Raw genomic sequence first — 27,543 nt, forward strand, 5'->3', positions numbered from 1 at the left:
CCTCGTGAATCGTAATAGCATCGACCACAGGGCTCAGGTGATTAGTTGAAGTGATCTCTGTGAAGTGCTTACCGCCACTGTTGTACCTGGGGAAGTTTGGCATGATTTGTTAGACAGAAGTGATCAGAAGAATGACAAATTCAAGTAAAACTAGTTAGACTGCAGAAAACAAACAGAATCCATTCAACGCTAGTGTCACTGGTTAGAAAGACAACCCAGTTAGGCTCAACTGACTTAATACTTCGTTCTTTCGTGGTTTTAGAACCGCAATAAATATCAGTGGACGGAATATAAATGTTCCAAAACGCAAAAGAGGTGTGATTATTGCAAACACCTAACCAGTATTGAACTAAACAAAAATGAAGGAAGTATTCTTCGTTCCAAACGCCATAGTTGTTCTCCGGCCCCACTTTCAGAACTCCAAAGTTAAAGGAAAAACTTGCGTAACCCCAGATACTGTGAGTTGTGGTTTGCCGATGTTTTACACAGCTGTTTACTAGGGGAGCGTTTAAGCATGGAAGATTATCAACGGGTCAGAGATGCGAGGGAGACTGGCGATGGTTCTTGCCAGGAAAGATCTAAGGAATGAAATGAAGAATGGGCGAAGACGATGAACCGGTAGCTGGATTTTATCGCCGGCGGCACTTCCCGTGGACAATAGTCGTAGAATTCCGAACTGATTAACAGGACATCTATCACAGTCAGATGGATCGAACCAAGTTGAAAGAAATACAGAGCATTAGGATCTCCCGGAGAGAAGGTTTAACGCAGCCGCCTGTCCATTGGATTTGCTCCACAACGCCTCGTGAATCGTAATAGCATCGACCACAGGGCTCAGGTGATTAGTTGAAGTGATCTCTGTGAAGTGCTTACCGCCACTGTTGTACCTGGGGAAGTTTGGCATGATTTGTTAGACAGAAGTGATCAGAAGAATGACAAATTCAAGTAAAACTAGTTAGACTGCAGAAAACAAACAGAATCCATTCAACGCTAGTGTCACTGGTTAGAAAGACAACCCAGTTAGGCTCAACTGACTTAATACTTCGTTCTTTCGTGGTTTTAGAACCGCAATAAATATCAGTGGACGGAATATAAATGTTCCAAAACGCAAAAGAGGTGTGATTATTGCAAACACCTAACCAGTATTGAACTAAACAAAAATGAAGGAAGTATTCTTCGTTCCAAACGCCATAGTTGTTCTCCGGCCCCACTTTCAGAACTCCAAAGTTAAAGGAAAAACTTGCGTAACCCCAGATACTGTGAGTTGTGGTTTGCCGATCGGTAGTGTAACTCTGTATCGGTCCCTTGGCTTCCTGCTCCACCCACTATGGTATATTAAAAGGCACGGTAGCCCTACACAGGACAACTGTATTTATAGGGCAATCACAGAATGTCCCACAAGGTCGTGCTAGAGTCCCCGTGAGGGGGCGAGAAGCGTCGAGTCAATGATGATCAATCCGGATTGGCTGGCATTCCGGCCAATCAGGGCACGCCTTCGTTTGGTTCGTGTCCTGCACGTGACACACTCGTCCAAATGATGTGATGTTCGTTTATCAGGGACAGCTGGCCTCTGGACACTGAGAGAAGTCTCATTTCAAGAAATCGCTTATCCCATTGTTCCAACTCAACAGCTTGACCAAACGGACTCCCATACACACCATACTTCAAAATGTCGCGCCTCCCCTGAAAACGTCTATAAATTCAGCGAATTCGGGTTCATTGTCTTTTATTTATTTGGGGTGCCGGAAGAGCACATCATCCGAATCGGTGCTTTTGTCGTGCTTGTTAGCAGCTCATTCTTGTTTTGTGAATCTACCCATGCGTCCTGTAAATCGACCCATCGAGAATTTCCCGTCTTCACCGGTCGCATATCTCATATATAGGTTCTAAGCAATCTAAACTGTCTAAAAGGGCATCCAATGTGAATCTCACAAGCCGACTCATGTTCTTTAACATGATTTACTACTCACAGAATGTTCTAAACTGCCTGGACGAACTTGCGGGAAACCAGAGTCACGACTTCTGAAGTTGCCGACGGCAACAATATTTTGAACAATTGAATGCGCTCGACAGGAAAGAAAGAAACTGGCCAGGGTCACCAACTATGATTTACCTAAACAATGTAATTACCACAGTGAACCTCAACGGAACTACCGAAAACAATTTAGTCTAGCCTATGGACATTACGGGCTGCGTGCATTTGCCCGTATTTTTTGAGTGCACTGCCAGATCAACTTCCAGTCAGAGCGGTCTCTGCTTCTGACACCTCGCACATCACTAATAAATACAATAATCGTTCAGCTGTAACATCCTTTCGAGGCCTAGCTACCATGCTACCTGGACGAAGCACAAAGGCCGGGATATTACCAGGTTGCCCAAGCCTAGACAGGGGAAGTCGAGAGGCAGAGGTCGGGTTCGAACCACGGACTTTCCGGTCAGCTAATTCGCGCTCTAACCACTGAGCCATGTCGCAAATCACCACTCTGAACCGCTTGATTATCAGTCAGTATCAGACAGAGACCTTCGTTAGGTCGAAACAAAACGTTCACAGTACAGAGAAGATGCAATTATCATTGGCACACTGATCACCAGATCTTTCATGAGAATCGTGGAGAAAATCGGAGGCGCTCGTTTGGCAATTGCAGCCAGGACTGTATTACTAATGGCGCATGTATCAGGTGCTGTTAGGAGGGGAATTTTTGTATCTGAATTCTTTTGTACTACTCACCTGCTTATGCACAAGCACTTGGAGTTTCCACAAATTCGGTACAAGAGTGTAAAAAATGAAGACAAACTCAGAGACCCGCGGAAAGGGATGATCCGCAAAAATACAAGGGGTTCTCTTCAAAACACATTCAGAATTATCCTACAAAGAGATAAGCCATAACTATGTCAAGTAAAAGATGTTCGAAAGTGCGATGTAGCCAGTCGCTTGGCGTATACAACGAAATGTGGATCCGTCACATGAACAAGCTCAATTCTCGGACTTCATCGTATAGGTTTCTGAAGTCACCATATGGTGTTTTTTTACTCGTTCAATATAGGAGATCTTATCGCAGCTTTTTTGACAAAACCAAGGTAATTGGAATTAGCTGTCCGGTAAAAAACAGCTGCTCGATGCAACAAGTGCATTACATGTGAACTTCTGCGAAATCGATTGAAAAAAAATCACATGACCAGGACGGGCAGTATCATTCACTCACTTGAAAAACCGATTGGCCATTTCGTGGGTGATTCGCCGCGGACCTGTGCCACATATCAATCGTAGTTCTTCCAATTCAAGGTCAAAGGAGTACACAGCACGGTATTGACACCGTGAGTCACGGAATAGGATCATGAAATGGGTACCTTCAGTGGCAGCCAACTCCTGAAAGAAATGCCACGAAACAAAGGAAGGATAAGTCGTCCGAAGACTTTTTTTATCGTACATTCCAAACAACCGAAGTTCAGTCAAAAAGGACGCAATCACATTCCGTGATCTATGGCAGTTTTTTCTAGCTAAATAGTAGTAAGTCACGTCGGCACTTCCATCAGTCAACCGAAGCTCCTCAGTACTTGAAGTTAACATGTGGTGCACTGGTTATAGCATAGCAGAAAGGCAACGGAACTAATCATCAAACCGAATGTCCTCTAGCGGTTGTTCAGATAGTTGTTGATCTGTTCGCCGAGAATGACAGTTAGCTTGCAAACATTCCGTCCTCAGTCGAGGGGACAGTGTGCCAGTGACTCAATGGTTTGAACTACTTGGCTACAGGGAGCCGGCCTGGCCCGAGGACGCCGGGGGTAAGGTCGTACTGTTTCACTCCATATACAGCTACGCACAGCAGGTGCCCTTTGAACGCCGGACTCTTTTGTTTTAAAAGTACTTGAATAATGCGTCGGCGGTAGGGTAATCAGAGTTTGTGGGATTTTCGGGGCTGACCTTTTCTCACCCGTCCTCCCTCGGGGAAACGCCTTATTGCCTTTACACTCCTATCGAAAAGGACACAGTACGACTTTACCTCCTAACTGCCTCGTAAGACGGTTATTTGAAGAACGGGGATTCGCTGTTCTTCGTCGGGCTACTCCCCATTGGTGTATCTGGCATGGTTGAACCTTTAGTACAGTCCGCCGGATCATCGCAACACAGAAGCCCGATAAACCGCGACAGAGTAATAGCTTCAACTAGGGCGTGGTCCCTCTGGGGGAAAACACGCTTCATCAACCAACTTTGATTGCCATACATGGAAGCTAGTATGATAATACTATACATGTCCTTTACAATAATAATCCACCTATGTGCATGAAAATTATCACTTTAAGAAAGTCAAATGCAAATGTACAAAAGTAGCCCGATTTGCAAGTCAAGGAATACCAAAAAGTAGAATTTCTAGTGAACTGTACACAGTGCTTTGTTTTGAAAGAATAGGTGTGCACGCGATAATATAAAACCTAACATCCAGTTACTCTTTTTTTTCAGATAGGCGGGCCCTCTTTAGAGCGACCTTTGAGACAGGCGAGTCGTAACAGACAACTCTCAGTTGGTCCCTCTGACCTTATTCCGGTAGTAAAGCCCTTCGCAAAGGAGGACAACGCACGGAACGGGACGCTCTCGACCAATCCCTCGTCGTGGCCTCTTGGGTGAGGGAATGTGCGATTATGTTCTTTTAAAAAACACAACTTTAAACTAGCCTCCTCGGAGGACGAAATAGAAAGAAAGTCGTTTCCTCTGTAAAGACTGTCTGGAAGGATGACAAAAGTGGTTTCTTTGACACCGTGTCTGTTCTAGAGGTGAATTAGTCATTCGGTGTACTCATAAGAGTCCAGCAACAATCGGTTCAACCTGAAGGTCAACTGGAGACTACACGAGTATAGTGTAGTCTTGTGCTATGGAGATGAAAACATATCACAGGACCCCACATGCAGCCGAAGAAAATAGCATGTCAGAAATCTGTATGAAGTTTATCTGAATCACTCGCTCAAACCGTCCTGATGTGTACTTGAGTTTGAGCTCCTAGGAAGAGCGAATCCTTCAATGATTACTACTCTCTTTACGATGACATCAGGTGGGATGTTGTAGAGAAAGAGAAAACAGCAGATCACTCGTCCGACCCTTACGGTTATCAGCTTGGCACATTTTTTCAGACGTAAGAAGACGCTGATGGGATGAAATTTATAACCACTAACTTGCTCCTTTGCATCTGCGTTTAATAATAAATACTAACAATCGTTCACTTGTAACACCCATTCGTTGCTTGGTTGTATGCCACCCGAGTACGAGGCTGACATACTGTCAGGTTGTCCATGCCTAGACAGGGGATGTCGAGAGGCAGCGATCGGATTCGAACCACGGACCTCCCGATCAGTAAATCCGCACTATAACCACTGAGCCGTCTGTGTTTGGAGCAGCATCATAATTACGACTCTTAAATAAACTTGAATGATGAGAGTGGTTCGAGGTGAAGCACAAAGCAGAGACAAAACTCACTTGGATGTACTGCACAGTCAGGTCACGGATTACAACAGTCAGAGCCGCGTGTCGAATCGCGCTTCAGACTGGTCTGGTACCAACCACTTACTACAAACTGGGAAGCTTAGAGGAATCCTTTGCAGTGTTGTTATAACAAAACAGCCTAATGCTCATTACCATCAGCAAAGATCACACTCAGAAACGTCTGAATTAATTTGTTTATTTGGTTGCTGTTGTCCTGGCCACGTAGCACCAGCTTCTACACAGAAGCGTCTGTCTGTCTGTTTTAATAGTATGTGAGAGTCAACTAGGATGCGAACTATTTGAGGAATATTCATCATCCTCTGACAGGCTGCCGTCTGGCCGGCCACAGAATGGTCTGTGTCTCAAAGTACAACAACTAGCGCCGAGATGTGTCGCCAACCGGAAAAATCCGATCAGACTGAGCTGAGCGTGGGCGGTTGTACGAGGAAAAGCTAGAGTTAAGGTAACCACCGTCGACGAGTGAAAACGGTCATTGATGGTAAATGGCCTGGTGCACCAATGAAAAGTCACAGAATGGAAGAGAGTACGAGCCGAGTGGACACGGAATGCCCAAATTGTCCGCCGACCACACTTGGTCAACTAATCGTTGCAACTCATCTCCGTGTTTTTCTGCACATACTAGAATGGCGGCAAAAGTCGGCTTAGATTTACTGTTGTGAAATTTTTGTGAATAACTGCCACATTCTTCAGGCCACTATGGCTAAGATATTGGCATTCCTCTTCCAGGAGGAACTCACTCCTCAGCTGGGAACCACTGGCTTGATTTGCCCCTAACTGCCTAACTGCCATGCTATCCAAACGAAGCACGAGGGCTGGGATATTGTCAGGTTGTCCAAGCCTAGACAGAGGAAGTCGAAAGGCAGGGGTTGGGTTCGAACCAAGGACCTTCCGGTCAGTAAATTCGTGCTCTATCCACTTAAACCATCTCGCCATCTCCAACACGGGTTTGTGTGAAGCATGAAATAGGGACAATAAGTAGACAACCGTGATTTCTATCCTCGAATATTACTCTTTTCCTCATTACGGAGTCTGTGACGCTTCATGCGGATGATCAGCGGAAACATCCAACAAGAGTTGATCAGTAGAAACAACACAAGCATGTTCCGTCCGCTGTGAAAAACGATACTAATCACATGTTCATAAACTGTACCGATTCCCCAGAAGCACGTGGCGTTCGCATGATCTCACACGATTGCCAGTGGTAGAGGTCGTACTGTGCATTATAAGCTCATTCTATTGGGTGAACAACTGAGGGGTAAATATCCACGCCCGAGGGAACGGTATTTTGAGGGTCAAGGTGCTAAATTCAATTTTCAACCGAAAAAATGGAACACCTTAATTAAGTAAGAAGTACAATCAGTGTAAAAACAGGTCTTCGCAGTACTCTCCGGATATCCAAATATGTGTTACGTAAGCATCCATCGACGATAGCATCGGTGGGGTACGCTACTGTGGTTCTGCGAGAAAGAGGTAAACTAGCAGCTCTTCAGTTTGAAGACCCTTAAAGGATCGTGTTAATTCAGGTCACTTGGTTCCTCGTTCTAAAATATGGGCGGAAAGGCGTCACTATAGAGATGCGAAATTTCAAACGGAAAGAAACGATCTTTTGAACTGACCTTGAGCGTGGCCTGTTTCATCGGTTCGTTTACAGCGCCAGCCAAACAGGCATGCCCGATTGCATTCACAATAACCATTCGATTTGATTTGGCTTTGGGCTTGACAAATAGCTTTGGCTGAGTGGAACTCGGTACTTGCAGTCCGGGTCCACTGGATGGGGAATCAGTACAGCCTAAGCGATGGAGAGCTGGAAGAATCAAAACAGTAATTCCAGTGGGTTGATTGGGTTGATGAAGGGGAAGTTGTGAATATGGAAAGAGGAAAAAACGCCTGAGGATTATGAGGATTTTGTACCTCCAGGTTTGGCTTAGTAGGCCTAATTAGTCAGGTGGCATTGTCCAAATGACATTAGATCCTCAGGACGAACTTTGTAGGAGGCTTAGAAACATTTCACCATAACTTGAGAAATGGTCAGTGTCTGCTCGATCTGCGAACTAGCTGACAAGATCCGCAAACCGATCACAACAACCAGTGATCTGAACCTTTAAATTTGGGTGGACTGCCGACAAGACCGATTGAATGGCAAATTCCTGGAGCACGTATCTAGTTTTACGCAATGGAATTTGTTTCGTTTTTGCATGGGTTGAAAAAGAGTTCTGGATTGCACCAGGCCTCCAATCACTCTAGGTTAGGATGCACGTCAATGGTAATTTTACGTCAATATGAGCGAAGAGGGAATGAACTGGATAGGAAAGAAAAGGGTGTTATATGTGGAGCAATCAGCGCCCCGACCGAAAACGTCGTGCGCAGAAAAAGATGGACTAGTGAGTAGTAGGAAACCCGAAATTCCACCTAGAAAGAGTGCTTTCTTTGTTATGCTGGATATACGGGCGATCAAAGCTAGCAGTAATGCCATTTTGAAGAGGAAAATAGAATTCAGAAGTGTCAATAACTTTGCATTAATTGTGGAAAGTCAGTGCCAAATGTGCAATGTGCTCGAAGCTAGAAGCTTTGTTTGCATACGGGGGGGGGGGCAGATGCGCGGTTTATGCCCGAATACGATCGGAAACACCAAATCTGACGCCCAACGAACGGGTCCACAAAGATTACTTGATCTTGATCGTTACGATCATAACTGGATGACCACACGCGCGATTTCAGCCGGCGGCCATGGTGAGTCGGATATCGCGGCACACGACCGACAAAATGGAGGCTCAGAGTCGGATTCCTACACCGATCGGTGTAGGAATTCAAAGAATAGAAGTAGAAATAGGGAAGTGATTCGACAATAGTAATCGACGGGAACGGACATTCTGTGCCACAGATGTCACTCCTGTCCCATTCACTGAAACACATAGAATCTTCAGCGATCGACCTCAAAGTACTCAATTTAAGTTTCAATAAACCAGGGCGAGTTGTAGAGAGTTAGCTGAAAAGGAGCGGTGCAGATCCATTAGTGGATACCAGGTGCGTCAGTGGAGGGATGACTAAAAGTACGAAGTGAAGTAGACTTACACGAAAGACTCAATCCCGAAGGTAATCGTGAACCATTTGTACGGCCTTTTTTCTGTGTCTCATCAGATTCAATATCTCCATCGCTGGTCTCCACAGCCTCTCCGTCCGCATTGCCACGAAGGGCGGCAGAAGAGGAGTGTAGAGATGTTGAGGACTTGGTTAACGATTTACGTCGATCCGAAGGATTAGCAGGACGTGTGTTTCTGGAAGGTTGTCTGGGACCACGCTTGTTCGGGGCAACTGACTGGGAACCGGCCCGACGATCTCTGGGGGATGCAGCAATATTAGCCTCGGAGCGAGACAACGCGGCAGAACCGGGCCTGACAGGATAAAGTTCTGATGGTCGCGGACTGTTGGAATCCGTCTACAAAAAGATTTAAAAGTATAGTTTATTGATGCCAATCGGCTTGGTGTAAGCAAGGGCGACACACTCCCTCAACGCGGCATTCGGAAGAAAACGGTAGAAACACTCGGAAGCGGCGTGTTGTTCATCCAAAACAGTCCTTTCAGTGCAATCGACCGAAAACAGCGGTAGTTGGTGCGTTGTTTGGGGACTAGTGCGTATGCACAAACTTTAAAAAAGCGGTGCAGAATGATAAACGATTGTCAATAACTACCCAATTCATCTGGTTTCTGCCAGTTGGACGAAACACTGTCTGGAAGTGTGTAAATCACATTTCCTGGTCTAAGCAACGTCCTGTCAATAAGCTCATACAGCTCTCAAAAGAAGATAATTTTAGTAGAACAGTGTAGACTTCCAATAGGAAATCAGATCGAGTCAAGTAAACGGGAACCAGCCTAGGAGACTGGTATGCCCGTTGAATTCGTCCAGAACTTATGCTGGTGGTCACTGGCGCAGCACCGAAAGGCCTCGAGTTCACGGACGAGAAAGCATGTGAAATTTCACATGGAGAAGTGAGAACTAAGAAAATAACTGTGTCCAATGTAGTTGAGCAGATCCAGCGTTAGTCTGATCAAAATCCCCAGGTGACTTCTTTGCAGTTCGACTCTAATAACATTTAGCGCTAGGCAGGCCGATAAAAATAGACTAAGCCTGTAAACAGCAGCAGGCTTCCCCAAACACAACCAGCAGCTTTTACTGCCTGGTAGCGAGGTGGTCTTATAGTATCAGTGGCAGTGGAACGCCAAAAACTATCGCCCGGGAAATGCCACCAGTTGGACCCGAAAAAAGAGACCGGCATGACATTTACATCCACATATGTGAAAAAATTGTCATCCGAACAGTCCTTGCCTGTTCGAATGTGATAAATCAGGTGCTTCCGGAGTGCATGAGGAAAGTATTGGTAACAAGGTCGCCTGGCATGTCAAATGTTCAGGGTTCAAATCCAGACAGGGCCAAGAATACGCACCGCTAATGAGCTCAAAAAAGAGAGGAACTCGAGCCCCATATCCTCCAACCTTGGTACGGACTAACCAAGAATAAATGAACAGAGAGAGAAGAAGGACCGTGCGAACCACAGGCTTCATAGAATAAGGTCAATCGAACAAGAATCTAGAAACAACGAACGAATGTCACAATTGGTTGACGTGCTCAATCAACCAGATGGTTGATTGAATACGGAAAAATAGCCAGCGGCAAGTCAGATATGGCAAGCAGTTGAGCTTCACATCCACCATACTTTCATCAGAAGAAAGTTGCACAAAATATTCGGAATTCGCTAATTATATCGTTGTCGCTCGGTGTTCAGATGAGTGATAGGGATACAAGGTCTTGGCTGATTGAAACACGACTGAAATATAATTAAATGCAGGAAAAAAGCTGAGAAAGCAGTGGAGAAACATTTCACAGAAGAGTTACCGAAAGATATGGGAAGCGCCTATGACACATAATCCTGTCTGGATGAAAAAATGGTAAGGACCTGAGAAAGTCCCACAGAGTTGATTGAGAAATCTTTGGGATTAGTCGAGAAAAAATCGATAATGAGTGCACCCAGTGTTCAGCAAACTACTTCGAAATCAAAGACCACCTTAACAAGGAACTGTATTTGTTTTACTGAGTAGTGACTACATTCTAACCTGATACTATGGATGCGATGAACAAGGTTACGGACGAAGTTTCCATATTATCCCTCACCATGTGGAGTTTCCGGACCAACGGACGTAACTAGGGCATGATCAACCACCTTGTACTCAGCCAAAATAAAGATTCTATGGAGATTAGTGCGAAAAGAACAATTAGCAACGCGGATTTATTTATCTACTTATTTATGCAACCCTCCATAAGATTGACAGAGGTAGTGATGCTGGTGCTGATGCAGAGCAGTTACGTCCACTTGATGCCTCCTCAGAACGGAATGCTTCGTTCACGCAGGTTGGGCATTTGCCACCGACTCACACAAATGCGTAAACCAATGTCTGATGAGCGGTTAGAGTGTAGGGTATCGGAGAAGCGAAGTGGATTGAATTTCATGGGGTCACGATTAAGTGACACAAAGCTCATGTAAAAGACGATGGAAACACGAACGCTGGACAGTCTAATGGGAACCACGAAACATTTGGAAATCCTTGCGAAACTACAATGAATGAACCGTACTGCGGACAAAAATGCCGTAAAATCGCAAAAAAGTGGTCATTTCGCAACGTCAACTGCATTCGGAAGCTGTAGATCAAATGGAAATTGAAGCTAACCCATCAGTATATGCCGCACCTGGCACAGAACTACAACTACCAGTGAGTATGACAAACCAAAACTGAACCTGTTATGCTCTGTTGAAATTCGTGAACTGGGTACGGTGGGGCTTAACATAGTGCGGAGACCAGCCGTCCCTAATAACCGAACATCACATCATTTGCACGGATGTCACGTGCAGGATACGGACCAAACGAAGGCGTGCCTTGATTGGTCAGAATGCCAGCCAATCCGGATCAAGCACCTGTGACTCGACGCTTCTCACCCCCTCACGGAGATTTTAGCACGACCTTGTGGAACACTCTGTGATTGCCCTATTAATACAGCTGCAGTGATTTACCTTTGTCTCCATAATGGGCTGTATAGAGGAACCGTGCCTTTTGATATACCAAAGCGGGCGGAGCAGGAAGCCAAGGGACCGACTCAGAGTCGCACTACCGTCCAGCAAGATACAACACATAGTCCTATATTATTGTGAGCGCATCTTCTGTAAACAGTCATGTGATTTCCCCTTGTCAGACTGGAGATCTTGGCAACCGAGTGGCGAAAGCGAAGTAGGGGTTTGGCGTCAACGAATACCCCACAGTTCCCGATTCTTACGAGCAAACAAGTGTAGTACAAACATACTAAACAAGGTTGCTGCGCAAAATCTGAGGTGAGTAGCGACCGATCTACAAACTTATCAAACGAGCTTTACAGTCATATTATCCGAATGTGGAGACAACTAGGATAAAATATGTCCGGATTCGGCTATTAGAATGGTCTATTGGAAGAGGGGGATAACAGCTGCAGACCTAACGATGTAAGATGCTGTAAGTAACTGCAAGTGTAATATTCACCACACAGATTTCGCAACCCAAGAAGCAGTTAACAACAATATGGTATCAATGACCGCGCATCAACAGCCGTTGTGACGACTGAGTAGGGACCTGAGAAAAGGTCTGTTTGTATCGAGTTATGATGGATGATTAAGTGATAGGCTTGTTTGGGCGTAGATACCAATTGCATCAGTATTCCTGTTAATTACTGGCGAAGCACGTGGTATCTGAAAGTCCGACTTGTCTGCTACATCGTCCCTGTGCATCGTAAGCAGCACCACATGCGAAGTGCATGGGTAACCCGGTGTAAAACCGAACGCCTCCGGTGTTGGTGGGCAGCGGGAGGTAATTTAAAAGTCACCGGTACACCCAACTGATTTCCCATATTCGATAAACAAACCGTTGAAGACCACATCATCCAACCAGAGTGCCTGGTGGCCGGCACCACTCACCCCACTCAGAACACTGCTGGTCTACAATCATTTTGGTCTGTATACCGACGCTCACAAAAATTCGTTTCTGCCAATGGCGTAAGCTCCAAGTTTCAGAACGGCTAGTGTTAGGATGACATGTTGAGCGGTGGGGTGGTTGGGATGGAATACATATTGCACAGTAAAACACAACAACCGAAGTCAATTTTTCACAATAAGATGAAGGCAAAGTAAAATGGTTTAACGATCAGATACTAGCAGTAATAATAAAGAAATAGAGAATAAATATAAATGAAAGCACAGCTATCGAAACACGCGCTTAGTGTAACGAATAACGTGAGACTCCTGTAGGTTTCGCTTAAGGCAGCGATACTTCTCGTGACGACAGCGACCGACATAGTTCAGCAAAAATGTAAAAATGAATAAAGTCCATGATAATCGACATATTCTTATATAAGTGTGGAAAGACAGTGAATTTGGGACGGATAACCGACCCCCACCCACATGTTCACAGGCTAGCCCTGGGGATACAGGCTGCCCTTGAGGAGAAAGAACACATTCGCTCTGACCATATCGTAGAAAATTTGATGCAATATGATGACTGCTCCACAATCATTAGGGATACAAGGAATTTCGAAAACTGGCTGTGCACGGTGCATAAAAGTTAGAGCAAAACGCATCACAGGAAAAAAAGTGAAAACAACAGCTCGACTGGACGAACGCGTGATTGACTTGGAATGGTCTTCATAACGCCACGGAATGGTAACACGCTGGTTACTGCTACGGTGTAAACTGAGCGATTTTTTGAAAAAAAACAGGGGCAAGTGTGGTGCAAGGTAAAACATACTTTAAGATACTCACCGAAAAAAACGTTCTCACCCTCCATCGCTGGAGCATAAAAACACTCATATGATTGTGAATGCATAACGGCTTTGAAGTTTTTGTAGTGTACTACTCAAGGTTGCTGAAAATCCGTCGACGGCCCACGACCGGTTTCGCCTTTTTTGTGGCTCATCAGGTAGGCGCAGTCCCCGGGTTTCCGTCAACCTTATGTTCTACTTGAAACCGAATTGCACGAAATTAGCGAATATACACTCATTTTCAAACTAATTTGTTTTTTTTTCGAGAGAATCACCTGGAACCCAGCTGAATCTCTCGGTTATGATGTTCTCAGGCTTTAAAAGTTGTATGACTGAATGCATCCTCATGGTAACTAATAAAGAATGACAGCAACGAAGGGATAGATTACTTCATCAATAATGGCGATTGGATCGGTCGCCTGTATTCAGTGAATCACGCAGTAGCTTACACAGCGCAAGAACGTCACACACTTAACGCCAAGTTCATTCTTTCTCCCGGTCGTTAAAAAAACTAAACGATTCGCCTTCAACTAACAAATGAAAGGGTTTTCAGTCGAGAGTTCGCTCTGCCAATGAACTCAATTCATGTCAAGAAGCCGAGAATTACTGCATTGTTTTATTGTCGGCAGTGCGCATCTGAAGAATCGCCAAGGTGATTCGAACCCATGACCCCCGACTAGGTTAGGAATGGTTGATTAGCAGTGCGATTAACTCGCACAGGCTATAGAACCACTTATCCCACAAATACGTGACGCACATCATATGGTTCCTCGATGGAAGACTTCCCAGAATGAAGGTTTCGCTCAGGAACTTGAAATTTGTTGGCACTATGAGGAGACTGGGACATTTTCAAACAAGAGTTCGTCCTGTAAGTAAAATCAGCAACCCATGGCGAAAAGTTGAGAAGGAAGAAAGGATGATCTAAGGCTTTGAGAAGCCAGTTACAGCATTCCAATCTATTCATACTCAGCTATATGTCCCTCAGGTTTATGCTAGGCTACGGCGGCATATTTTGATGGTTCCATACACGACAGAGCGCAAACAGGCTTTGCTATTAGATGTCCCGGTGGTCCGTTGTAACAGATAAATTTATAGCCCCCTCATGTTGACACGTCTTGGGTTTTTCTTTCTCGAGAGAAAACGGTTGACTAGAAATTCCAAGATGACCCAGCGTCAAGCTGGTGTCTTAACAAAAACCCGAAACTTTTCGCGCTCCTAAAGCCGCATAAACTTCACACTGAGTCATTTTGTAAACGTCGAAGAGTCTTAGGAAGGAAAACAGGTGAAAGAGAATGAAAGGGAATCCCACACTCCTGAGTGTTGGCGCACACATGCAAGACACGCTGTGAGTATTTTACGATAGTCATACCCGCTTTTTCCCACGTGGCTGTGACGTCATCCGGCCTTCAATACTCCCCTCATAAACATAATATTCAACGACAAGAAGCTGGTCGTATATGTGGGGGCGTTGAGACGTCCACGTAGCGATTATGCACCAGTGAGGTCGGATCTTAATGATGAGGTTAGAGGTAACTGCACATACCGCACCGCGAAATGTTCAAAGTTAGAATAGCAATACAGTTTATGTTCGCGAATGATAAGGGTACACACCACATTATGAATAAAGCCCAGTCATGAAGCATCCTGACAGGGTTCTTCGTTAGTGCCACAAAACAAAGAGTTTATGAAATCCCCCGCTTGGTTTTTTCGCAACAGTGACTTTAGGGAATGAAGATTTGACCTTTCAATTCCTGTTTACCGTCCATTCAACAGGTGGATACAGGGGTTATTTTCAATCTCAATCCAGAGTGCCTAAACGCAAGCGGACTGAAGGCTAAACTTCGCCATCTTTTTTGCCTCTGGTGGGGGGTCGCAAGGTTCCCTTATATAATCACCTCTGTTCACTTTCATCATGAACTTCTAGAAGGTTGTGACGAGCTACAAAGTTAGGGAACATCTTACTTAGAGTATGCAGGTGCTGTTGAGTGGCAAGTCTATCTAAGTTAGGGCAAAGTAGATGATCTCCTGGTACTTGAAGTAGCCTGTTTTACGCCTCATATGTGTGAAGCGCTCCTCCAGAACTGGCGACAACCTACGTTACTATTCACTCTGAAACTTAGTCTCAATAGCTTTATCAGTCCATGGAGGTTTCACCACTGGCGGTGATATTGGAGGGATAACTATGGATTTTGAAGGTGATTTTGGCTTTTATCAGCTTGAAGTACTTACGGCACCAGCATAATACCCAACGTCTTCTGAAAGGTACGGTTTATGACATGACGGCCTGAGGATCACGTAAACTTTAGCCCACATGAATGGGACCCAAGCGAGCACCTTAACGGAAACCAACGCCGGAAGAAACTGAATGAAACTTGATCACCGAATATAGCTAAAACTCACATCTCGTTTCTCCTTGTAAGCCTGCAAAATTGCCTCTCGTTTTTCTCGTTCGTTCGCCTTCCGCTCCTGTTGTGCTTGCTCTATGGCCAATTTTACCTCACGTTCCTGACTGCGACGAGTCTGCAGCTGCTGTGCGACCAAGGCCTTCTCAGCAGCTCGACGAGCCTCCAATTGGTCGCATTTACGTTGCATGCGCTGAAGCAGAGTGGAAATGGAGGACCCACTGAGTAGTATGTCTTGACACAAACATAAGATTTTATGGATAAGTGGGTGATAAACTTGAGAACCAACAGGAGAGACATATACGTTACATTCTCTGTAGCTTAATATCAACCGGTGTCCATTTAGTTCAATAAGTTTAGCCATTGATTGACTGTATGTCTACGACCCAAGGGAAAAAAACCTATGGAGTGTGTAGTCAGTCCAGCACATCGGCAATCGTCAGCATCAGCAGGGTGCATGATCAACCAGAAGGCAATCTAGAATCACAACAAAATATGAGGTATCCAACACCCGCAAAAAAACAAGACGCAAATGGAATGAGACCAAAATATACCTGCGGATCCGGCTCATCAAATGCAATGAAGAACAACGTATTTTCCGGCCCTTTGGGAGCCGGTTCTTCTTTGGACGATTGAACGGTATGGGGAGTTGGAGCTCTGTCGGTTTCTGGTTTCGGTTCGACGGAGGAAGTGGAGGACATATCAACGGAAAAGGCGCAAGAGGCCGAGGACTTGGGTGGAGCTGAAGGCTGGGTAAAAGAGGGGAAGTTTTCCGAAAAAAATTAAAGGTGCTACGAGGTACCGATTGGTCGGAAAAGATTTAACGATTGAATAGCAAAACCGTTTACCGATGAACAATTTAAGCACCGAATAAGAATCATTCAGCTGTAACACCCTTTCGAAGCCTAGCTGCCATGCCACCCGAAGGAAGCATGAGGGCTCCAATACTGCCAGATTGCCCAAGCCTAGACAGGGGAAGTCGAGAGGCGGAGGTTGGGTTCGAGCTACGGACCTTCCGGTCAGTAAATTCGCGCTCTAACCACTTGAGTCATCTCGCCCCCATACCACTACGAAAGACCCCAGGGGTCAGCGGCTGCCTATGAAGGTAGAAGAACTGTATGTGATGAAGCTCGTAACATCATAGCTTCGGGGTCGTCAGAAGAAGGCCGCAATGATATCTCACTTCTTAACGTGAAGACAAGGGAACCGGTGAAGAGGCGAAGCGAGGGAGCCAAAATTTCAAAGTCCGCTATGGCATGTCTGTCTGGTCCAAAATTGTATTTTTCGACTGATGGTCTTGGAAGACTATCCAGAGGGGCTCAGTGGTCATTTGGTGCAGTTCCACATAAATTTTAAATTTGGAATGCCTGCAATACGAGATAACAACGATCGGTTCTTCACATGAGACAAAGTTCTGTACAGAATTCACCCCTACATTAACTTTGAAAGGCCATCCTGTGAATCTGAATGGGTCGGTTTCACGTCTTGGATGGCAGGTGCTCTCGAGTGGCCATCAAATCTACACAACAAGAGATGCAGCGCTGTTTCTGTATCTAGCGCATGAACAGAAGAAGACCCCTAACTTCTACGATGCCTATATACCACTCTGCAGTCCCATTTCTGATACTATACAACGCGACGTTGTACAATGGCGAACAGATGGGTGGCTGTGCACATGTGTCCAAAAAGCTATGCATAAATGACGGAAAAGGGTGTATAGAATTTCACACGCGAGAGAATCACCTGTGGGACTTGTGATTCCGATGCTTGACTATTCGATATGAAAGATGTATCTTCATGTTCAACAGCCGACGTGTGGATCGGGAGTCTCGGACCAACGTGTTCTAGGTTGGAGTCAAGTAGACGCCCTTTACTGAGGTCACGCAGCTTCGGACGTTCACTCCAGGTGGCTCGTGTTGTACCAGCCAAAGAGGTGTGTGAACTTGTGAGCTGGGCCGAAGCTTGCTGACCTTCGAGACGTGCGCCCTCAGTAGCTGGAGGTGTGTTTGGACCAGCAGCGAGAAGACGTTCAAGGCCGGTCTGTAAACCTATCAAATTTCGATTAAGTTGTTCCAGTGCGATCGCATTAGCATCGTGCCTGTTAGCCTGCCTATGACGTCGACCTGATGAGGAAAAATCCACTGGAGACGTGCGCCGTCGGTGAAGGGATGTCCGGAGATGACTTTGTGCGTAGGTTGGATAAACGCTGGAATGTATTAGAAAAAAACGGGAGGCTACAGTTTTTTTTCCATGAAACGACGAAAACTGTCAAGGCAAAACAAGATTTCCTATGGAATCTGGGAAAAAGATTCACCATGATGATCGATAAACTGGGATTACACCAGTGACTTGGAACAAAAGAGACCAAGATCACTTCCAATTAAAGAAGGAGGTATTGTTACATGAAGCGACAAGAAGGAAGACCTTTATCCAATGTCAATGATGGAGGCTGGCATTCTCTGGTAGCATTCCAGGTGTGAGACTATCACAGTTTGCAAGTCGCGGTGGAAGCAGTATTCTGCTAAGGTTGCTCACGATCGCTCCAAAGGAAGTCATGCTGAAATTGCATGGCGAGCGGAAACGATGCAGAAAAGACATAGAAGGAAGACAGTAGGATGGATGGAGGTTGTGAGTTCACCTCAGGAAGGTAGCTGAGAAAACGTTGAGCACACGGAGTTGAGTCCACGGGCGACAGTTACTGTCGCGATATATTTCATCACTGCAAACCGAGGACAATAACCGAACTGATGAGCTCAGAAGCCGATCATGGAGATTAGGCGCATCGTCACTCAAAGTGTCAACAAACACTACACACTAGTGTTCTGGAGGACGGCGAACTCTAAAGTAGGGGAGCCAACTAAATATGTAAGCACAGATCTGAGAACTGGTAATATTGTGGCGTGACCTCGATAGTTTCGTTCACTACGTAACAAAAGCAAGTAGAACATAAGATTGACGGAAACTCGGGGACTGCGCCTACCTGATCAGCCCCAAGAAGGGCGAAACCGGTCGTGGGCTGTCGAAGAGATTTCAGCAACCTTGTGAGTAGTTCCCCTTATGAAAAGCAAGGATACTTTGATTTGGTCTTCATGAAGACCAAGGCTAAAAATTCAATTCGTGAGAAGTGAAAGTCTCCGTGTAAGGAAACACAAAACAATGAGGGGATTTTATGGACTTATAGTGCTCCGCGACGAGTTCGACAAGGCGGTATCTTGAACTGCACTTAATGTGCACAATTATATGCAAAGGCGAAGCAACTTAAATACAGCCAACTATTGAAATAACAAACTACGAGACGTGGATCTGTGAGTTATCACAAGAAAGTTCACAGCGCCGAATTTCAACGAGAGAGTTCACTGCAGCACTGACCAATGGAGAGACCGATCTAACGGGTCACATGGACTTCGACCAATCGGAATACTAGCTAAACGAAAAAAAACCGCCCAATCAAACAACTCGGTCTCAGCCAGCAGCATGCACACAAACAAACATCACTTAGCTCAAAACCACTGATGCATCACCAGGCTCGGCTTCACGGTACAATAACCATGCGGTTCCGAATGGTGATGAAACGTTTGCAACCAAACCACCTAGCTAAACAGACCAGCAGAGAATGAGTTGTTACCTGAGCTACCAGTATTCACCCAAATGGTGAATCGATGCTTCAGGTGACAAGTATAGGGATTTTCGTCAAGGGTTCTGTCTGGAACATAAGACGCGAAGTGACTATTAGTTTTCAAGCAAGCCGAGGAAAAGTTGGTTCAGTTCGGCTAATGATGAATGGAAGACTGACCGCTTACAGGCAAGTAAAGGTTTCAGAGACAGTGAACATGAATGACACAGTGACTGTCACAACTGCGCCTTACCGTAAACACTCGTTACTGCGTGGGTGACATTGGTCGACTTCGTTCCGGCAAATGGGTGACGCCCAGTTAGCCAACTAGTTATGCCCAACACAATCGAGACAGAATACACTACCACTCATTATAGGGTAGACGGAAAATGTCCGAATGTGAACACCGAAGGCAAGACGGTAATTAATACAAGGATGTGGGCATTACGCCATAACGTTCGCAATCAGAAGGCGAAGTTGGAGTGGAGTGACCCGCCGAAGAGAGCGATGTTTTGTCTGTCCGATTCGGAGTGACAGGAGCGTAGCGGTGACTAACCCTTGACTTGGCAGAAAGGTATCAAGAAGATCACGAGATATTTGGGTGCTGTCGGTGCTACTCGTCTTTCAGGAAGGGGACCACGTGATCCCTACTGCGCCTGGTTGTAGACGCTGCACGATACGGTTGCCAATCGATATCAGTGGTTGTCAATTTCTATAAAGATTGCCTGAACAAGTGTCTGGATTTCTAGGCACCTCGGAATGATTGTAGTAGGCTAGCACTAACTCCCTTCCCTGTCTACCTTTATTCTTTTCTTCACAATAAAGATTTCAAATAAATGATGGTTGTGCGGCAACGAAGCATTAGTGTTGAAGACTGATGTCATGCTGTGGACGACGATGATGATGATAATGATGATGGGGAGGAGGATAATGCTCTGTCTCAAACGTAATATGACTCTGTAACTTGAAATATTTTCAGGCTGATAACAAGGATGACGAGAATTAGCTATACTGTTCGCAATACCATCCTGAGAATTCACGCGGAAGTAGGATTATACAGTCAATTTACACCCAAAGTGGATTAATCGTGTTAGTGTTGGTACATTATTTCATATTCCTAGTCCCTGTGTTTTGACCACCCTGGATCGACACATCCTCGAAAATTGTGAAAGCGAATCGATCATTCTTCGAGAAATAAACTCATTTGCAAATCAATTTGGTTTTCACGAGAGACTCAACTGAATCTCTCGTTTTTATCATATTCTACAACTGAATCTGCTGCACACAAGTTGGCACGATATTCGAGATATCGCAGTATATTTTCATAAAGGAAACTACTCACTAGGTTGGTGGTTGACGGGAACTCGGGGACTGCGTCTGCCTGATGAGACCCAAGAAGGGCGAAACTGGTCGTGCGCTGTCGAAAAGTTTTCACCAACCTTGTGAGTAGTTTCCTTTATGAAAATAGATCGATCATTCCCTTAGACAGCCAGTGTCTTTTGTAACGTTGACATGGTGTGGCCTGTATCAACGATTAGGGAAAAAGAAGGCATTCTATAGAGGAAAATGTTGGTAGCTCAGGTAGCGTAGATGGTGGTTGGTTTGTTCGCTGAGCTGGGCAATTAGATTGCAAACGTTTCATCACCAATCGAGGTGACATCATCAGTGCGTTATTGGGGAGCGTAGTGGTGGGTTAGCGGTTGTGGCAAGTAACGAACACCAATCATAAGCAAACATTCTGCTGATGAGGTGTAGAGCTGTTCGTTGCTCGCGCGCTACCCGAACATAAATTGGTTGGTCTACTGGTGTTGAGCACACGAAAAGCCCATATTTTATGCTGAAATGTCTCAACAGCGCGAACCCAACTGTGGTACACACAATATTTGCGTGCTTAATCATTGGAGGAAGATGTTTGATCACGCTCCTCGAGGCCCGATAATGTGACCGTTTATATCAGTATCCACACAAGCAAGAATGAGGCAGCTATTTATACACCTAAAAATATCTACCGTATCAAGTGAAGATTCAGACAGAATGGGAGTCAGTGTGTCAGCGACTGAGTTCAATACGAACGCTTCACAAACCCGAGAAAATGAGTTAAATTCAAAAACAGGGATAGCAGTAACCAGACTATCCAGCGCGCGCAAAGCAACGGACATCGTATGGATGATTTAGGTGTTTAATGGGAGACCTCCCGGTAGCAAAATGATACCACCGTCAAAGTTGAAATATCAGATACGTCCTTGGAAGAGACAAAATGGCTGCCAAACGCAATATCCCTAAAGTCTGGGCCAAAGAAGTTGCAAACAGAGTGTACAGTTGATCCACTTGAAATACTTATACAAGGTTCTTATATTCTAATCAGGCATAGGCCTGAAAGAAGATCGGGGCTCGTCAGTGCCAACGGGGAAAAAGTAAACGAGGATGAAATCGCATGAAGGTAGTAGTTGGAAGGAGGAGGGGGAGGAGAAACTAAAATGACAAGAAATGTTTCTGAGAAACAAGCCTGTTCGAAAAATTCGATGGAAAGTCCAAGGTTAGAAATGAAGTTGTGCACAGCCAGATGTTTTGACACAAAAGTGAATGAACAGAAATATTCCGACTTCAGTGCTCCAATCGGGGAATTTTGTGATTGGCAGCATTAGCCAGTGCGATTAAACCGCCCATGACTTCGAGGCCTGGTACCTATTATAGTTGGATTAGGTCCCTGGTGTCAATCTCATTTGACTTACACCCAAGCTCGGTTGAAGTACTGGTCACATACAGCATGGAATTACGTGCATAGACGGGAAGCAACAAGTTCGTATAAGCTGAGTAACACATTGTTGGGATAGATCATATCATGGCACTCGAGTCGGTAAATCAAATCAGACGCTAAAAATCTTTAATCCAGCCACGCCCACTTTCCTAATCAATTCGTTCAGCTGTAGCATCTTTTCGGCGCCTGCCACGCCACCGAAGGTTGCGTTGCACGAAGGCTGGGATACTGTCAGGTTGCCAGAGCCTAGACAGGAAGTCGAGAGGCAGAGGTCGGGTTCAAACCACGGACCTTCCGGTCAGTAAATTCGCACTCTAACCACTTGACCCATCTCGCCTAATCAATTCAAGAAGGCTCAAAGTGATAGTTGATGATAAGTTGAAAGTCCATAGAATGTGCCCAAGTGGCTGGCATGCGATTTGTTATGCAAAACTGATGAGGCTATCACAACCGGGATACGGCAGGCAATCGACAATACTCGTGGTTGAGAAAAATACGGGATATTGGGAAGAAGAAAAGTTGGGATGATGTGAATTAGACATAAAAGTACATGATTTGACAATGTGCTAAGCAAGTCCAACGGACTGTAAGACAGGTTTTTGGTTTATGGATGGTTAAACTGAGTGGCAGGCATTCCACACATCATTAGTTATGCTGGTAATGGCTGAGTGGCTGACAAACGCGTAGATTCCACCCGATGGGAAGAGCATGAAGCTCAGAAAGTACAACTGTCCACGCTTCGTTTTCAAATAACCGGTGATGCTTTAGAAAAAGAATCATACAGGCTATATTCTGTGAGTACGGCCAGTCCCTTTTACTGAATGTAGACTCATCTATAGCGGTATTAGTTACTGAATCGCTCATTTAGCAGAATATGATTCAACCAGTGATACAGTTGAATCGAGCTACATTCGCCCCAAATGTTTGGTTGCTGATCTGTTAACCGAGGTTGGCAGTTGAATTGCAAATGTTTCATCATCAATCTAGGCGAGATCATTCGTGCACTGACAACAAACAAGCAGCGCACCCGAGCTAACTATATTCGCCAGTTCCACATGTTTCAGTGACAAAGTGATGCTAACCACAATGAGGTTAGAATCCATTCGATTTAGTAGCGGGTTCTCTCCTGCGGTAACCAGACAGTTTTCGCCAACGGAAAATGGTGAAATAGTGAGAAGTTACTTTTCGCAAACTATTTTTACACAAGTTCCGGAAGTGCGGTACGCTCCTCTGAAGTGTGTCGGATCTTCATCGAGGCGCACCGTGAACCCACCTGTTTTTTTCGATTGTTTACACTTATTTTCCGGGACTGTCCTCATTACCTGACTAGAGGACAGTCCCGGAAAATAAGTGTAAACAATCGAAAAAAGGGCGAGATGGCCGAAGTGGTTAGAGCGCGAATTTACTGACCGGAGGGTCCGTGGTTCGAATCCGACCTCCGCCTCTCGACTTCTCTGTATAGGCTTGGGCAACCCGGCAGTATCCCAGCCCTCGTACCTCCTAGGCGTGGCATGGAAGTTAGGCGCCAAAAGGGTGCTACAGCTGAACGATTTTAACGATTTTTTACCTGACTATATGGTTCCGTTTCAATGGAAGTAACCAGTGTTGAATTCTACATACGTCGAAAGGTCCGATATATCACCTTCAGCACGTCGACAGGGCAGCGAAGAAGCTAAGCGAAGATCATTCGCTGAATATTTTTTGGTAATTCGGCACGAATAACCCGAAACCTCTGTGGAAGAACCCACTGTATTAGCTTATGCTGTTGCCAGATATTTGAATAAAGACAGACACAATCAACTGAAGGTGTACGATAACGCTGCCAGACACAGATTGATACGTGGTGACTGATAGCTTATCCGTTTGTTCCTAGCATGTCGTATGTCCATACTCGCCGAAACTATGCCACATGCCGTCAGGACGTCCACGTGTACACCGATTACCGTCCACATAGTGGGGGATAATGCGTCATAACAGTGAATATTTTGCAAGCGTCTATGACACATTCCCCAGCTGCGGTAATATTTTCACGGTGGCTTCGGGTCGGAAAAAGTGCAGGAAGAGAAAGGCATATCGAACAAGGAACAACATTCCTACTGCATTCAAACTGATGCCGGAAATTAGACCAGGAGTTGATCAGCTGATTGTACGCTGATTCCACCTTGCTAGTGACTGCCTTAGTTTTACTAGCGCGCGATTCGTGCACGCAAAAGTTGCAGTTTCAGTTCGGTGTGTAGGCATGCCTCTGTGATCGTAAACATTGACGTAAGCGGTACGTGAAATCTACGAATTTAGGTGACCGAAACGTGAGCGTGCAACTTGGGTTTTTTTTGCAAAAGCCTGCAGACGGTGGAAAGCCAGGGCACGAATGCGGGTATATACTATGGTAGATGACGGTCCCAAGGCTGAATGATTTATGAAACTGTACATGTGGAGCCAAATAACACATATTAAAGCGTAGACGTGAAGAGAACGATTAGGGTGGCATTCGGATAAACCAATAAAACCTAAGAAATCAAACAGAGGAAGACTCACTGATGATCTGTCGGTCAGTGTTGACACCGGAAGATTGATTGCCAGAGCAACCATTGTTCTCTTTAAATGAAAGTGGTGTCAGGTGCGTCTCATTGAGACAGACTATTTACTTGTGACATGAGACGGTGTAGGAAAGAATGATTCAAAACGCAGAGATGAATTTCCGTCGACGCAGATAAATGTAATGAGATCGAGTATCAACATGCACTATGGACCACTTCAGAATGCACATCTGCTTGCACAACTTTCTGAATAAGGACCCCAAATGGCTCAGCACCACAACTAGAGTTTGGGAAGGACTGTATTTAGCAGCGCTCATCAGCACCATGGATAAGACTGATAAATTGAAACAAGCTGTATTGCAAGTGTTACTGTAAACAGTACATGCGAACTCACCGAGATATGGGCATAGACCGTTCCGAATACTGGTCTGACTCCCAGCGTCCTCGAGAGTAGTTGGACCGTACTTCCACTTCCGCATCACTTTCTGACGCAGAGGCATCTTCATCTTCCTCGTCGCCGTAGTCGTACAGCTCCTCATAAGGTGCATACTCATCCGCTTCCGGCTCCCAGATATGACCACCATGGTGTGAGTCATACGTTGTACTGGTGGCCAAATGATGGTGACGTGAAGGTCGAATCAAATCTGCGCATTCTAAACGTCCCGCTCGGCGTATCATCTCAGAAGTGAGACTTTGAGACGTCACGTTGTTCCGGTGCGGCCCAGAACGTGCAGAGTGCCGTAGACGGGTTGGTGACTGTGAGGTTTTGTGTGAACGTCTGACATGAGGACGACAGGAAGGCTGTTGAACATTCACAGGATAAAGATGAGAGTATTCGTCTGAAGGGGCAGGACGGGGACTACGATGTTTGACCCTACGAATAGGAGGATCGCGAGTCGAGTAATCTCCAACTGCGCGATCCATTCCCGCATGCGGTGTAGACTGGCGTGGTCGCCGCACATTATTGACCAATTGGCGAGGGGCAGCAGAATGGAACCATGCTTCTGACCTGTTCGCCAGGTCAGACGTCACAGACGGTACTGTGAAGTCCGCGGCTTCACCACCGGAGTGACTGGAATCAGATGGAATATGACCCGGCAAACTACGTTGGTCGGCGATAGACTCGTCAGGGTATATCTGCGATAGTTCTGTGCAATCTATCGGTTCAGGTGAGGATGCTGTCTTAGGCGAAACGTCAGCTGGACATACGCGTTTCTCGCCTGTCTGATCGTCAAGCGGAGGCTGATCACCAGCTGATTCAGATTGCTGATCGAAGCTCTGAAAGGAAAAAACGGAGTTATGCCAACATTTCGTTAGGGATCATAGCCGTATGGGTGACAAGTAAAGAAACTATTGAAAATACGTATGTGAGCAACACTCGGGCAAAGGTCGCCCAAGCTCGTTCGAGTGTTTGTCTGCTATAAACTATGCAACGAAGACAACAAATGTTTTAAGGGGTTAAGAAAACCCCGGGCAAGTCCTGGCGCATTGTGCAAACGGAAAGAGGCATAGACCGAACTGCGCACATGTTGAACGCGAATTGCACACAGATTTTCAGAAGTAACCTTAGTTGTCTGAACGCTGTGTTTAGTTATACTGATATGTTGAGACCGATACACCACTGGTCCATAGCTAGTCGGTCGAGATATCCTTCACTTGAAGATATGCTCTGGAAGTGATAAAAGTGAGGCAAAAATAATGGTCAACCAGCTTTCCTGTCCCAGAGGGTATAAGGAGCACAGTCTGATGAAAATCATCATAATCATAACCGTATAGTTTCATACTACTGAAAACAGGCAGAGAATTATTGCAGCTAGACCATTTCTGAGACGGTAACGGTGATACTACTGATGGGTGAGACATGTGAGTAGTATGTTTTCTCGTAAATCCGCTTTGCGTCTCTTGAAAAGTGAGATCTATTGCGGAATTTGTGGAGTAGCTTTGTAGCATTTGTTTGGATTTGAGCAACAGTCAATGAACATCCAGGAAAGTTCAGGAAGACGCGTTCAAAGAGAATATGGATATTCATGTATATGGGAGTTCCCTGTCCAATAGTCTGTAACTGTTCACTCGGTATTTTTTAACAAATAGTTCCGCAGCAAAGGCCTTCTTCCTTTCAGTAGTAACGAGTCCGAACCATTCATTAGGCGAGCACCCTAAACATGGTCGCTTGCAACTGCTCTCAAGCATAGAAGTAAAGAAGACAGGTAGTCTGGGAAGACTATTTATGTGACTGGGTTCCAGTTGAGTTTCCTGCAAAACGAAACTGGTTTGCAAATAAGTGTACTTCGTTCATAATCGTGTGATTGTTCTGGCTATCTATGTCATATTCCCCCAAAAGCCTTGACTCATTGTTAATGGGGCTGTCGGAGTTCGAACTAGGGAGACCGAGCACACACAAGACGGTTTTTCAAGAACAAACACTGTGTGAACGTCTCAACTCACAACCTCTTTCGGTGCGATGTCATGCTAGTTTAACTCGAAAGGAAACGCAGGGATCCACATATTAAACTGGCAGGCGAAACATGGGGATGACGAGTAGATAGCCTTTTCTAAGTTATGTTTCTAGTTGAAGTGTCACTGTTGCCCCACAGGTCAAACTTACTGGTTTCTGAGCCTCACACGACTGGACTGAAAACTCATCCTCAATATCAGTTCCTTGCTCCAGGTTGGAAGGTGTAGTCTCACCGGTACCATTGTTGAGATCGAAAGCTACGGCCGCCTCAGACGTTGGATTTACTGTTGGAGAACTAGGGGCTATCAAATTTTGGCACTGCGAATTGGGTTCAACAGAGGTGGCCTCATTTCGAGCGACTTCCGGCGCGTCTGGTTTCTTCCCACGGCGTCGCTGAAAAGAGAATGGGAAGGCGGGACGAACATCGGGCTTCAAGTGCAATAAAGGAGGTAA

The 27,543-nt window shown here is 45.4% G+C and overlaps 1 protein-coding gene across 1 annotated transcript in view; it reads right to left on the reverse strand.

Annotated features, from left to right (window-relative positions):
• T265_13828 (hypothetical protein) overlaps positions 1–27,543 on the reverse strand; it is a gene marked incomplete at both ends in the record, with an annotated part of 94,150 nt that overhangs the window by 26,792 nt on the left and 39,815 nt on the right. Inside the window, 9 exons of the mRNA XM_009170709.1 lie at positions 3,204–3,367; positions 7,111–7,298; positions 8,567–8,930; positions 15,555–15,686; positions 15,726–15,920; positions 16,282–16,476; positions 17,471–17,933; positions 25,030–25,913; positions 27,241–27,483. Coding sequence (XP_009168973.1) covers positions 3,204–3,367; positions 7,111–7,298; positions 8,567–8,930; positions 15,555–15,686; positions 15,726–15,920; positions 16,282–16,476; positions 17,471–17,933; positions 25,030–25,913; positions 27,241–27,483 — 2,828 coding nt within the window. The remainder of the gene's footprint in view (positions 1–3,203; positions 3,368–7,110; positions 7,299–8,566; positions 8,931–15,554; positions 15,687–15,725; positions 15,921–16,281; positions 16,477–17,470; positions 17,934–25,029; positions 25,914–27,240; positions 27,484–27,543) is intronic.

Source organism: Opisthorchis viverrini, assembly GCF_000715545.1.
Source record: "Opisthorchis viverrini unplaced genomic scaffold opera_v5_109, whole genome shotgun sequence".
NCBI classification, from domain to species: Eukaryota; Metazoa; Platyhelminthes; class Trematoda; order Opisthorchiida; family Opisthorchiidae; genus Opisthorchis; species Opisthorchis viverrini.